General features: G+C 48.4%; 1 protein-coding gene across 1 annotated transcript; it reads right to left on the bottom strand.

Annotated features, from left to right (window-relative positions):
• Window positions 1-308: 308 nt before the first annotated feature.
• CLRN3 (clarin 3) lies at window positions 309-13,145 on the bottom strand (the record flags this gene model as incomplete). Its single annotated transcript, XM_082853940.1, has 3 exons — window positions 309-589; window positions 6,312-6,491; window positions 12,917-13,145. The coding sequence occupies 3 exons, from the start codon at window positions 13,143-13,145 to the stop codon at window positions 309-311; spliced, it is 690 nt and encodes a 229-aa protein (XP_082710066.1).
• Window positions 13,146-14,757: the final 1,612 nt, after the last annotated feature.

Here is a 14,757-nt window from a genome sequence, read left to right as displayed (position 1 = left end):
GTTTATTACCTAAGAGATTGAGACCAGGTCAGAAGGGTCCATAGGCTCACAAACATTCTACTGCTTTGAACACTACAAGGACTGGAGAGCTTTCTTCTTCATCTTCCCCACCCTCACGGGAAGAATCCTTTTTCAAGGGTACATCAGTTATGAAGAACATAGTGTCATGAGATACAAAAACTGTCACAGAATGACAGTCAAACAGGCCTGCACTTTACCTGCTGATCACCCAGACAAGCCAGCCAGTTACCGCTCGGGGAGCTGGCGTACAACAGAGTAGACCTAACCACCAAACGCGGGTACAGAATTCAGAATAAAATTCCATCTCTTGGGGCATATTCCATGGGCTTTTTCTGCTCCTGCTTCCACTGCTTTCTGGCCTTCTGGAAGAAGGCGATGATGACCGCGGTGACTACGTTTAGAAGAATGACGAGCAGGGTGAGCCAGAATGAGTATCTGTAACTGTGGGAGGTTCCTTGGTGAGTGACTGCTGGATAAAGTGGGTAGAGCCTCTGGGCCAGCTCCTCTGAGAGATGATTGGATTGTGTGTTCCCCACAAACAGCACCATGCTTATGAATATGAAGGATGCTGAAAGGAAGAAATAGTTTCATAGATAACATGGTGATACATTTTTTAATGTCACTGTTTTCCTTTATCACACGTACTCTATGGGTATTCACTGAATATCTACACTGGGACTTACTCTCTTTTAAGCATTAGGGGGAATGTAAAAGAAATGAAAGGCGCGAGCTAGATTCTAGGCTCCAAATGCTAAAGACGGTGCAGGGCAGTTGTGGACAGGGACAAACATTCAGCTCAAGCCCTTTCAGAAGGAGCTGCTCTGCCCACTTCCCTGGGCAGTGAACCTAGCAGGTGTACTGAATGAGGGATGAATAAATGCTTGAACACGGAGGTCAACGGGGAAACTATCTAGAGAGACCAGCGGGATGGGAAGGCTGAGGAAGGACAAATAGGAAAGGCGGCCCAAACAGAGACTCGTGGTGGTTGATGAACTCAGAGCATCTGGGTCTGTGAGGCACAAGCTCATCTGATGGGGAGGGTCTCTGAGGGTCCTGAGCACAGGATACAGAGGATGAGCCCACTTGGAGAGCTCTGAATGCCGGCTCCGGAGCTGGGATTTCATTCTACACGCAATAGAGCACAGCATTTAACCAGGAAGCATCTCTTTACTAAACTCATTTTAGAAGAGCATTTTAGTAGTGTATATATGTCCATGACACTACCAAACGTAAAATAGATAGCTAGTGGGAAGCAGCCGCATAGCACAGGGAGATCAGCTCGGTGGTTTGTGACCACCTAGAGGGGTGGGATAGGGACAGGGGAAGGGAGGGAAATGCAAGAGGGAAGAGATATGGGAACATATGTATATGTATAGCTGATTCACTTTGTTATAAAGCAGAAACTAACACACCATTGTAAAGCAATTATACTCCAATAAAGATGTTTAAGAAAGTAATAATAATACCTACCTGGAAGGGTTGTTGTAAGAATTAAATGAATTCATATATATATATATAAAAAAGAGCATTTAAAATTTTTAGCTTCCCTTTTTTATTCTTCAAATGTCCTTCACTAGAGCACATTCCACCAGTTTGACTTTGGAAAGCTCCTTTGGCCTAGTTAAGGAACATAGTTCTGGAGTCAGAGAGAGCAGGGTTCAAGGGCTCCAGCTACTGGCGTTGGGAGATGAGTTTAGCGTCTCTGAACCTCATCCCTCGTTTTCCAAAGTGGGCGAGCTAGAAACACAAAGTAGATTCATGGCTGCTTAGGACTGGGGATGGCCTGGGGGGAGGAGTTTCCTTTTGAGACCATGAAAATATTCTAAAATCAACTGTGGTGGTGGTTGCACAGGTCTGTGAATATATGAAAACCACTGAACGGCACAGGTTAAATGCGTGAACTGTATGGTATGTGAGTCATATCTCAGTTAAGCTGTTCAAAAAGGCGGGAGAAGGAAGGTCAGGACGCAGACATTCCAGACGCGTGATGCTGCCGGCGAACCGTCCAGCGGGGCGGGGCCTGAGCATGCCGGGTCCGGGAATCCCCAGGACGGAGGTCCTTGGGACACAGTCTGCGTGACTCGTCATCTGCTGACATTTACCCAGAACTAGAAGGACATTTTGGCGTCAAACTTGTCCTGATCGTAACCCACACCCAGGGAACGGCCCTCCAGAGGCCCTAATGAGAGGGCTTCTGCGTGAGGACTTCTCACTCTCCGTGATGACGGTCTTTCATCCTCAACCTAATGGTTTTATTTCTTAATAATAAAAGGAGTGAGTACATACAAACCCCCTCCTCTCTGTGCTATGCGTCTCACACCCCTTAATTATCCTTCATCGTGCTCTTGGGAAGTTTCTAATGAAAGCTTAGTCATAAAGGGGTAGGATGGAAATGGGTTAAATGCTTTTTCCTGAAGTAGATGCTTTGGTTTGAATTGGGAGGGGCCGCCATGGACACGGATGCTGACCTGAGCCCCCTGAGAAAGGGCACGCGTCTCACAGCCTGTCGTCCGGCTTCTGGGACAGAAGAGCTATTGGACCTGGAGGGAGCCCCTGGTAGAAGTAGGAGGCCCTGAAGGCTCGGGACGCTGGCTTCCCACCCCAGCCTGTCCCCACTGGGCCGTGTGACCTGCTGGGTTACTCTCTGCTCTCGGTTCCTCGACTGAGGTTCAAATGTGTTGGGACACACCGTCTGCAAGATTCTCTCCGGCTCCATCATCTCTCAGACTACAGTTCTATCCCCTGGGGTCAGGGTTGTGCCATGCCAGGCTGGGGTCAGAGGGCACAGTGGCCCGAGAGGTGATGCTGGTATTTTTCTCCTCAAAGCAGAACCCCAGGGCTTCCCTGGTGGCACAGTGGTTAAGAATCCACCTGCCAATGCAGGGGACACGGTTCGAGCCCTGGTCTGGGAAGATCCCACATGCTGTGGAGCAACTAAGCCCGTGCGCCACAACCACTGAAGCCTGTGCTCCTAGAGCCCACATGCCACAAGTACTGAGCCTGTGCGCCACAACTACTGAAGCCCGTGCGCCACAACTACTGAAGCCCGTGTGCCTAGAGCCCGTGCTCTGCAACAAGAGAAGCCTGTGTACCTCAACGAAGAGTAGCCCCTGCTCGCCGCAACTAGAGAAAGCCTGCGCGCAGCAACAAAGACCAACGCAGCCAAAAATAAATAAATACATTTTTCAAAAAAGGAGAACCCCCTCCCGATCCTTCAGCCACAAACTAGCAAACCACTCCCTCTTCTTCCCTGCAGCCAAGGAGAGGGTGTCCAAGCCCAGCCTGCAGAGGGGTGTGTGGCCCTTCCCTCTGCCTCCAGGACCCCTGCCCTCTCCCCACGGTGATCCAAGCCAAGGACACAGTGATGGCATCTCTGTGGCCAAAACCCCCTGAAGGCTGAGCCTCCCATGAGCTGAGTTTTCACTAAGTTCTCTGACCAAACTCGGGGCCCAAGTCTGCCCTATCAAAGGCGGAGGCTGTGAGGGCCTTCAGAGGCAAAGCCAAAGGCTGAACAGAGAGGCAAAGGCAAAGTCTCCGAGTGTGTTTCTGCCCAGCTCACAGCCCCTCTGTGTGTCAGAACTTGCCCCAAGCCTGGGAGGGAACGTGGCCAGAGTTTGCTGCCCGGCAAACAATTCTTTGTTGTTAGAAGCAGGTGGGGAGGGCGGTGAGGGAGGCTGCAGGCCCCATTTTCCATGTTTTCCTCCACAAACGTGCCCTGTGCGAAGCCAGCTTAGACTCAGCCATGGAGAAAGAGGCTGAAAGCCCGGGGGTCCCTCCTGCCGAGATGAAGGGATGTGCTCCGAGCCCTGCAGGTGCAGACCGAGGAATGGGGGCCGGCTTTGTCCCGCTGGGCCCACGTCGGACCTTCCCGTCTGGTCTGAGAGCCCGACGTTCCTCTCAGATCCATCCTCCCCAGCTTCCAGCTGGTCAGTTCTCTGCCAAGGGGCTCAGTCAGTGAATTCAACCCTGCTGGCCATGGAGCTTTGCTCCAGAAATGGAGAAGGGCAATTCCAGTGAGAGTCCGATTTGGGGGGAAAAGTTGTCTTTTCTCCTGGGGTTGCTGCATCGGGGATGGGCCAAGAAGGGCTGGCAGCCCACTTGCCTTTAAGAGGACCAGCCCAGCTGCTTAATGATAGAGGGGACACTGGAGGAGAACAGAGTTCTGTCGGTGCTGGCTGAGCCCCTGGATCCAGCTGTACCTGAAGCTTCTTGATCATATGAGCAAGAATTAAAATAATCTATGTTTTACCCTGGCAATGAGTGCCAATGAGTCTTTCCTTTGCGTTGGTTGACGGAGGTGAACGAGCCTCCTAGAAACAGCGTGGGGCAAGGAACCCTGGCATCCGGATGAGGATCTCTGAGTTTAGAGCCAATTCCCTCAGTTCCACTGTGAGCCAGGAAGCAGGAATACTCATTCCGAGGGACTGTCGTGCCTGGCCCACAGCAGATGCCCTTTACATTGGGGCGTTTGTTTGTTTTTACCACCGGGTAATAAAATCATAGAAAGAAAGGAAAGGGCTGGTCACGTGTGGATGTGGCTGCACCAGCCTGACACCAAGCGCTCAGAGCTGAGGGGGGAGCGTGCGACGTGGCCGCGGTGCAGGCTTGCCCAGGGCAGCCCAAGTTTCCACCCTTGCGGTGCACGATAGTTATGAGCTGCGCTTGCTGGAGCAGTGAGTTGCGTGGCTCTCCCTTGTATCCTTGCTGGGCTGGGACTGGCTCACACATCTCCTCAACCATTAGCTTGAAAAAGGCCGCAGTGGAAGTGTTTACACACTCGCACCAGCCAGGGCGGCAGTCAGGGCTTCCCTCCCCCAAGAGCCGGGTGTTCGTTCTCAGCACAGCACCGCTGGGAGCCCCAGCACAGGGGCCCCTCCAGCCACCTGCAGCGGCCAGTGTGAAGATGGCCTCTCAGCAGGAGGACAGGGGAAAGCTGCTGCCCAGAGCCCCTCCTCTGAGGCTTCCTTACAGCCTAATATCCAGGGCACCTTTCTTTGTCCCTGAACGTTCCTGGTCTGTGTTAAAAATATACCACCGGGCTTCCTTGGTGGCACAGTGGTTAAGAATCCACCACTGCAGGGGACACGGGTTCGAGCCCTGGTCCAGGAAGATCCCACATGCCGCAGAGCAACTAAGCCCATATTCCACAACTACTGAGCCTATGCTCTAGAGCTCGTGAGCCACAACTACTGAGCCCACGAGCCATAACTACTGAAGCCCATGCGCCTGGAGCCCATGCTCTGCAACAAGAGAAGCCACCGCAATGAGAAGCCCGCGCACCGCGACAAAGAGTAGCCACAGCTCACTGCAACTAGCCCGCGCACAGCAACGAAGACCCAACGCAGCCAAAAATAAAATGAAAAAAAAATTTATAAAAATAAATAAAGTAACCTATTTTTTAAAAAATGCACCACCTGTGGCTTACACACGAGCACCTCCAGAGCCGTCCGGTTAGTAGGATGGGCTGCTTCTGATTCGATCTCGAGATCAGGTTCTCGTGGAGGGAGGGAAAGACCAGGAGAAACCCGGCTGCCCGGCAGGGGCAACGAGGCTCCCATGTGACCACGTCCCTGAGCAGACACAGTGGCCACAGAGTCCATGAGACCCAGAGAAAGTCCAAAACACTGTGACTCAAGCTGGGCTCCACTTCCCATCCCTCACCCCAATACCTTTCCCAGCAAACAAGTAACACAACCTAGCAACACCGCCCAGCAACATCCGGGACTCACAGGTTGCCCACAAGAAGGACATTGGCCCCAGATTCTCCAAAATGACATTCTTGGTGGCCCTCTGTGCCACGATCAGGTTTAGATTTTGTCAAGTCGACTGCTGTTCTACGAGGGCAAGAAGGAGACTAAATAACACACGTGCATGTGTGTGCATGTGTGTTCACGTGTTGACTTCCACACATCACGTGGAGCCTAATGTGGAGTCAAGCACGCCACAGGAGCCCAGTGAATGTTTTGTGGATGCATGTGTTTTTTTTGTTCAACTCCTTACACCAGATACTCCAAAGCAAAGCCTCGGTATGGCATATATTTTAACACCTAACACGCCTTCCTCACCTCACTCTGGTCTCTTACCTGGGCACCTAAAACAGAATTTTATTTCCAAAGAGACTGAATAAATGCTGTAAGTTTCAAAAAATAAACCTCAGCCCCCAGCACGCAACTCAGCACACAGGGGGCCTTCTTAACGCCCATGGCTCGGCCGTGACCGTGTGTGTCCACGAGTGTGAGAGGGAAGCAGGGGGACAGAGGCAGAGAGCACGTCCTCTCACCGATACTCACCGCTGAGTCCGTTCCAGGTGTACACCCCCATCGGTCCCAAGAACGTCTGATAGGGGTTGCTGAAGCTGTTGTAGAAGGTGAACACAGAGCTCAACAGCGAAGTGAACAAACTAAGGACCAGGAACAGGATGACCACCAAGTGCAGAGTCTTTGGGGAAGAACTGCTCAATGTTCCTAAAACTAAAGCAATGTTTGGTAAGTACGCGACACCAAATGCAAAGACCAGCTCTGGACCGAGGGCAGGTCCACCCTCACACACCCCATTCTGCCTCCTTCCCCATTCCACCCTCTTGGGCACTGGGGTTAGAAACTGTCAGCCTTTTCATAAAATTTGCATATTTCTTAAGCGCAGGGGAGCTCCAGACGTGGATATGCACTTGCATAAAATGAAACGCAGGTGCCCTGGGCCGTTTGCCACCAGTTCCTGCTTTTGCCATTCTCCCCTTTCTAACCACCACCCGCCAGCCTCCCCAGGCACCTGTTTGCTCCGCTCCCTCCTTTGTTTACAAAATGAGCAGACACCAGAGACACACTCTCCCCACACTTACCTGGAAACCCAGCCATGCGTTTGTAAACATCTCCAAGAGCAGCCAGTGTGTCTCAGGCCCTTAGGAGATTTGCCACCACATTCAATAGAGTGTTTACCTCTCGTTTCAGGCCATTAGGAGATTGCCACCACATTCAATAGAGTGTTTACCGAGAGGTTCTGTGAAAGTCACAGCGACAGAAGGGAAAAAGTAAATTGGGAAAAAGATTTCAGAGTCTTTAGTAATGTACTAACACCATCACTGGGAATTACAAGGTGTTAGAACCACGATGGGGGTGGGAAGGGAAAAGGAAATGCTTCCTTCTTTCCATTCCTGATTTTCAGGTCCCCTGGGAGAGGGCAGGAACCTCTCACATCTTCACCCCGGAGCAGCTTTAAGGAACGGAAACCAGGACGGCCACGGAAGCCTTCTTGCTCCGCTGTGGATGTGGCACATTTTCAGGAATGGGGCCCTGGGAGCCAGGGGAGACCTGGAGCCTCCTCCTGAAACGTGTCCTGGCAGCAAGGAGCCCTCTCTTTGCAAGGTAGCCTTTTCCATCACTGCGTCTCCTTAGTCATTTAAAGGTTTTTCATTCTGCGTCTCGACAACATTTACCCTGGATCCTAATGCTCCTTTTGGGGAGACGCAGAATCCACTCCCTCCTCTCCTGCCTGGAGCCTTTCCCAGTATTTGAAAAGGGATATAAACCCCAATGTGTTCTTCATAAGATGGGATTCCAAAGCTCCTGCCAGCCTGGCCCCGACTCTGCACACATTTAGTCTGACTTTACCTCCCTACCCGTGCTGGCCAGACGGGCTCAACTCTCCCGATAAGATGTGACAATACTTGTGCGGGGTCTGTCCTCTCTCCACCTCTGAATACCCACATGTTATTAGTTCAGATGTTTTTCTTTTTAAATCAGCGGTACTTTGCGAGGGAGGTAAATCTCCTGTCATCGGACAGAGGGTGGGCATGAGAGAGCTTTGGCCAGCAAATCTGCCTTCAGACATCTGGACGCTGGGAATCTGGCTGTAAAGACCCTCGTGTGTGAGAGAATTCATCCTGATGGCCACGTCACGTGGCCAAGCCCAGGGCTGGAAGTGTCTCCACACAGAGCGGGGATAGAGGCAGGCAGGAGGGTGTGGCCAGCGGACAAGAAAGGAGTCAGGAAAGACAAGGGGCAGGAGAAAAGAAATGTGGGTATGGTCTCCCGTGAGCACAGCTACAGCCTTTCAAACCCCACGGGAGACCAGAGAGGACAGAAGAGGGAAAAACCAGTTCAGCAACACGGAGGCCATGAGTTCACCACTCAGTGAGACGGGACTGGGTGCAAAGTTCAGTGCACACACGTCCAGTCTGCTCATCCCTAGCAGTGCCCAGCCCTCGTCACTGTTTCTGTTATTAACCCATGGGAAGGGCTAAGTTCTCAGCGCAGTCCCCTTTACTATGCACTCCAGGTAAGAACTCTGAAAGGCATTGGTTAAACTGAGAATGCTGTCCTCTCCGCTACCCACTGTTGCCTGCATGGGGATGGGTGGGGCCCGATGGGCCCCCTGCCCTCCGGGAAGCCGTCTGGGCTGGGACAGCTCCGAAGGCCCTGCCCTCAAGCCCGAGGCCCTAGTTCCTTTGCCTGGCTCACCCCGGAGATGCAGTGGTGAGGGCTTGGCATGGCTGTGATGTCTATTTTGCAGCTCGTGGAAGATGACACCAGAATAGGAAAAACAAGAAGCAGGACACACCTGTTCAGAGGTGCAGGGTCAAATACTGCAGATGTTTCAAACTTAGTCACCGCCGGCAAGAACCACTCCCCTTTTTTCCACAATCCCACAGCCTCTGCCTGAGCATGAAGGAGGGAACTCCAGCATTGAATCAGAAGTTTGCCGGGGACTAAATGACCTCTGTCCTTAGCCAATAAGACAAAATTTGGATACTTAACTAGAAAATAAAAATTTCAGCGTGGGAAAAATGTCCTGTGTCCAAGGCACCAAGTTTCCCTGGGGAAATTTTCTTATTAAAAGCTGTAAATGGATGTTCATTTGCAAATGGTGAACATTCCACCTTTTCATAGTAAATTAGAAAGTGACAGTCAGGTTTGGCTTTCTTTTTTTTTTTTCAGTACGTGGGCCTCTCACTGTTGTGGCCTCTCCCGTTGCGGAGCACAGGCTCCGGACGCGCAGGCTCAGCGGCCATGGCTCACGGGCCCAGCCGCTCCGCGGCACGTGGGATCTTCCCGGACCGGGGCACGAACCTGTGTCCCCTGCATCGGCAGGCGGACTCTCAACCACTGCGCCACCAGGGTAGCCCTTGGCTTTCTTTCTGACTGTTGGTAACATCTATTAGACATCAGTTCTCAAAAGGGAGTCCATTTGGAGCCTAATGACTCACACTTTTCTATGAATTCATGTGACAATTTATCTTAATTTTAACAGCCATATTTCCAAATTCTATTTCAGCCTTCTGAATTCCCTGCCACACAGGTATGACAGCTGTATCTCCCCTCCCCTTCCTGGCTCAGAACTCAGACAATGAAAGCTGGGAATTCAGTGAAAGTTGGCAAGAATGAAATCACAATCAACCTCCACCGCATCTGACAGCTGCTCTCTGCCTACAAAATTAGCAAATACATTCTGTTCTTTTTCCTCCCTTTGAGGGGTCAAGCGACGGAATCGAGAAAGCCACCTCAAATCAAAACTAATCGCCCGGATTCTGGCAGCCCCGGGGAAAGAGGCCACGGCTCCCGCAGCTGGGAGGCCGAAATGTACTGGGTGGTGGGCAGCGCACAAATAGGGGTCATCCGGACATCCGGGCTTCCTGTGCCTGGACATTTATACTCAAGCCCCACTGGCCATCTGGCCCTTCTAGCTCTGGTTTTCAGGAAGTCCTTGGAAATTGAGGGAGAGCTGGTGGCTTTCTTGTGCAGAGGAATGGTCTCCACCCCCTCCTAAGCACCTGGTCACCAGGGGGCCTGACCCAGTGGAGCTTCTCAGTCCCTGGACCACAGTGTATCCCTGGAAGGGCTCATTAACTCCATGGATCCCAGAGTGTGGCCTAGGAGCTCTCCCAGGACGTCCCAGCTGATGGCTTCAGCCTCTAGGAAATTGACGAGGGATGTCTCAGAAAGAAGGGTGGGGGAAAGCTTTTTCTGCCCTTTTCTGCTACACCGCCCAGTGTGGTCATGTCTCTGGGGGTAAATGATATGTCGCTCCCACCCCGAGGGAAAGTATGGGATGTGTATGGGGTGGGGTGGACAGATAGGAGAAGTAAGAAGGGGCTTTTTGTAAATTCTGGAGATAGAAACCTCATTTCTTCAGTTCAGTCAATCTTGCAGTTCATTGATTTTTGCAGCAGACTCACTTTCCTCATTATTTTTAGCTTGAGCCAATAGTACAACTTTGAGTTCCCCCGGAACAAAAGGGGTAGGTAGTGAAAAGAGACTGGTGGGCAGGGGGAGGCACATTGGGGCTGAAACTGCCCCTTGTTCTCATAATGACCTGCACACACCTTTGTCCTACAAGTAGTGCGGGCTGATGGATTTAACTGATGGGGTCTGGGCCTTTCTCTAGAAAGACTGGGTGGTGAGTCCACCCAGCTCTGTGCAGTTCCGCTTGGGATCCAAGCCCCTCACTCACATAGTAGCTGCTCAGGAAGGTTTTTCTGAACCAAAATTAAATATCCAGAATCTTTGGAGCAGCAAGGCAACGTGCTCACGGGTGGACACCTGGCACTTTTCATCTGGGTGCTGGACCAGCTGGGATGCCTCTGGATGAGGCTAGTAGAGCTTCTGGTGAGCCTGAGCTGCCCGAACAATCTAGCTACACCCCGGAGAGTTTCCTCCCCAGGTTGGACTGACTCTTTTCCTCACCAATTGGCGTATTGTAGGGCGAATTATTTTGGCAGGTTGAACTCAGCCATCATCACTTCATTTCAAAGTCTACAGCCCCAAATCGGCACCATGTGATAAATCCTATGTAGAAATATAGCAGAGCTTTGCAATATTCATTACTCTTTGGAGATTTCAGTGTGAACTCATCCTAGCTAAGAAACTGACATGCTTAACTTCTCATACGAAAAGGCAATCCACCACAGCAGGGCAGGAAAGTGGCATTTATACGATGATTTTATTGTACTGCCAACGGTTGGTTTCTGATTGGAAATAAGCCCGTGTGGTCCTAAAGAACCTGTCTCACTGCGCGTTTGCAGATCTGCTCCCGGGGGACCATGTCCACACACCTGCACCAGCTGAACCACCATCTACATTTGGGTTATGTGACTTTTTCCTCTCCGAGAGGACTGTTTGCAAGTGTTCCCAGTTCAATGACTGCTAAAACCATCAACACTGAAGACCCCCTGGGCTCTGAGGTGTCCCTAGCAGATTTGAACGCCCGGCAATTGTGCAGCATCTCAGTGCCTGGGAGGTCGTTTATCTTCTACAGCCCCTGGGGTGACTGGAGGCAGTGACTTGAAGTTGGAATGTGGTTCTCTGGGGAAAAGAGGAAAAGTAGGAAGAATAAAAAAGAAAAGGAAAGAAAAGAGTAAAACTAGAGAGCCAGGCAAAGCAAATGTAAATATCCCACCTCCTCTGTGGGCCCGCGGGGCTGCCTGCCGCCTTCAGAGCTACCCTTGACCACAGCTGTCCCTGCCCTCCCAAAGCCACTGTGCCCACGTCACTCCCATGGGGTTCTAGAACCAGGCGCTGACCCACCCGGGCCTCCTCGGCGCTGCTCCGGATGTAGGGAGTCAGGGATCTCATTGAAGCCAGTTATCTCAAATTGGAGCCAACTGGTTCCAAACAGACACTGTATGAAAACCAAAAAATTCACAGGCTGTTTTCTCGTATTTTAAAAATTTTACAAGTGTCTGGAAATTCAGGAAGTTGAACAAGTTTTGGTTTCGCAAATGCTATTCACAGAACTGAAAATGGTAGTGAATCTTTGAAAGTCTTCTTTTCTAGTCGCCGCAAAGAAAACATTCCTCATTTTCCTGAGGACCTGAGGCTGGTACCGGAGGAGATGTGTAACGCTGCTAAAATACTGGGCGAGACGTTGCTTTTGCTAAAGTCTAAAAGGCAAATTTGTAATTTGGAAATATAAGTATGTTGCTCTGGATTTAAGGAAATCATTTCATTAATAAAGTCAGAAATTAGAGCTAGAACTTGGAGCTAATGTCAAAAGCTAATGTCCCACCATTATGCACGGAATGAGGGCTAAACATTACATTTGTATAAGGCAGAAAATGATGTACGTTTATAAGGAAAGAGGTAATGACTGCATAATACCTGATAAACCCTGTGTAGTGAACTGCACGCAACACCCTTCGAAAAAAGTCCATTTAAGGTGGTAAACAAGTTACAAATTTGGTTTTAAATTTAGAAAACATAACGGTATATATTCAAACTTCAAATGCCAAACAAATAGCTAAATTCAACTTATCGTTCTCAAGGAATTTTTGTTTTCCTCCCATTGAGAATAGGACATTAGTGTGTATGAAATCAGAAAAAAAATTTAGGAATTCCTGTAAAATATGCGATTAATAGACTTAATGGAAATTTAATATCAATTCCAACAGCAATGAGATATTTTGGAGGTAAGACTGCAAATTCAAATCAGTGAAAGAAATGAACTTGAGATATAAGGATAAGAAATTGTCCATATCTTCCACTTTATTTTTTCCTTGCATAGATGCCAGTAATGAAGTTCTGGACAGAGGTTCTTGCTCCAACTAAAAATCCACAGTCAATACAGTTAAAAATGCTGTCGCTACTGGCTGTAGAACACCACGTTTGTGCTCCATATTTTTACTTAACTATTTCCCTATCAATACACTCTGTAGTACTGTTTAAGCATAGCCTCTGCTAGAATGATTTAGACTGTTTTGCTAATAGACACAACCAGAACCGAGGAAGCTGAAATAATGATTCCGTGAATTTTCAAAATTAAAACTATGCTTTCATATCTACAGCCCAGCTAAGTTCACAAGGAAATTATTTTTGAAGGGCTATTTGGCTGAAATACAGGATGGTATGACTCTTCCCCAGTTAATTCAATCTCACTGTATCCATTCAAATGAGTTATGATTTACCTTCAAAATTTTTGTCTGATTCTGCAAGTCCATGATTCAATTCTTGAATACTCTTCCCACGAAAGAGTCCGTAGGTGATAATCACGCTACCATTCGAAGAAGTCTCACTAATGACAACCGCACTGCGGATCCATTCTTGAGTTGTAAGAACAGAACAAATTACGATTAAAGCCCCCAAGCTTGTGACAAAGCTGGTTAAGAACGTCAATCTTTTCGTTGCCGTAGGCATCTTCTCAGGAAAATGAGGATACTAGGGTAAAAAAACAAAGATCGTTTTATAATATTTCTGGACCTTCTCATTTGGAGTCCAGTATTTAGAAATGGAGTCTAACACTTGCTTGTAAAATATAAAACCTCTCTCTCCATGAGGAAGGGTCATACTAACGAACATTGGACTATGAACACGGTCATAAAGATTTACAGTAGCTGAACTTTGGTCTGGAGTAAGAGGTTGCTATGGTTACAGCCAACCAAGGAACAAGGGGGTAGGCATGGTCTTTCCAAGACTTCCTCAATCACACAATTAATTTATAACTCTTTTTCAAGTGCCTTGGAAGAAAGTTCAGCCTATCACGTCAGGAGAGAACTAGAATTCCTAAATAATGAGGGAGCAGAGGATCCGTACCCCCCAAAGGTTGCTGATTCTAGCAGCCGACAACATAGAGTCCCACCTGCCAAGGTTAATGACTTGACCTTAACAAGTGTTCCAAAAGGAAACCCTAAGGAGATGAAGCTCTTGCTAGAGATACTGGAGAGTGGAAAGAGAAAAGTTGACACCTTATTTTTAGACCTTGATAAAGAAGTGCTCCTTTCAAATTTCCTCTTTCAAGTTGGATCACACCTGCACATTATTTAAATTATAACTTGAGAGGTTTCATCTCTCTTTCTCTTTAGTTCTCGGATGGAAGTGGTTCTGAACATTTCTGCTTTAAGCCTTTGTGACTCCATTCTCCCTGTTGAGTGGGGAATAGTTTGTAAATGATCATTTCTGGCCCTCAGAGAAAGTCCCCCGTTTGGCAAGAAGATCATTTCTCGAGATAATAAATAGATGTTCACAGCACATTATGTACACTTCTTTTTATTATATTCTTTATCTGGCTATAAAGTAATATTGTATATGCACATTTTCATCCTGTACTTTTCTTGGATAGCACCTAACTTATTAGTGGAATGAGTTGATAATGTCTGTCTTTCCCACTAGAATAACTAGACTATGGACCAGGAGGTGGACATGTTTGTTTGGGTCACCACTAGACCCAGGGTCTGCCAAAGAGCCTGGCACAGCAGACACTCAGCAAATTTTTGTTGAATGAGTTATCGGGGATATATGTACAAATACTCCACTATGGTGGACATTTATGATGCTCCAAACTTTAAATTATAATTGAAAAAGAACAAGCATGAACATCCTTCTAGATAAACCTGCATCCATATCTCTGAATAATTCCTTGCTTAGATTTCTAGATGGGAGTCAAAGCATGTAAACGTTTTCTGAAGCTGTTGCTATGCATTGCTAAGTTGCTCATCAGAAAAAGTTGTACCAAGTTAACCACACACCCTTAACACAGTGAATGTGCATCTTTATCTTCACAACGTTGTATATTATGGGGAGAACTAGTTTTTTTCTACTTAAGTCTATTCATTTTAACTACATTTTTAGGGATAGGACAGAATTTCCGTAGTTCTGTCCTTCTAGTCCTTCTTCCAGTCTGAAAATAATTTTATATCATGATACAAGCATTATATATGCTCGTTAGAAAAAATATCAAATGGAACTCACAAAAAAAGGAAGAAAGCAAATATAATTTAAAAATTCATCCTAAAAGAAAAAATTGTGTTCA

The sequence above is a fragment of the Leucopleurus acutus genome, assembly GCF_964270905.1.
Source record: "Leucopleurus acutus genome assembly, chromosome: 14".
Lineage (NCBI taxonomy): Eukaryota > Metazoa > Chordata > Mammalia > Artiodactyla > Delphinidae > Leucopleurus > Leucopleurus acutus.
Note: the sequence above shows the minus strand (reverse complement) of the source record. Positions and strands in the feature narration are given on the sequence as shown.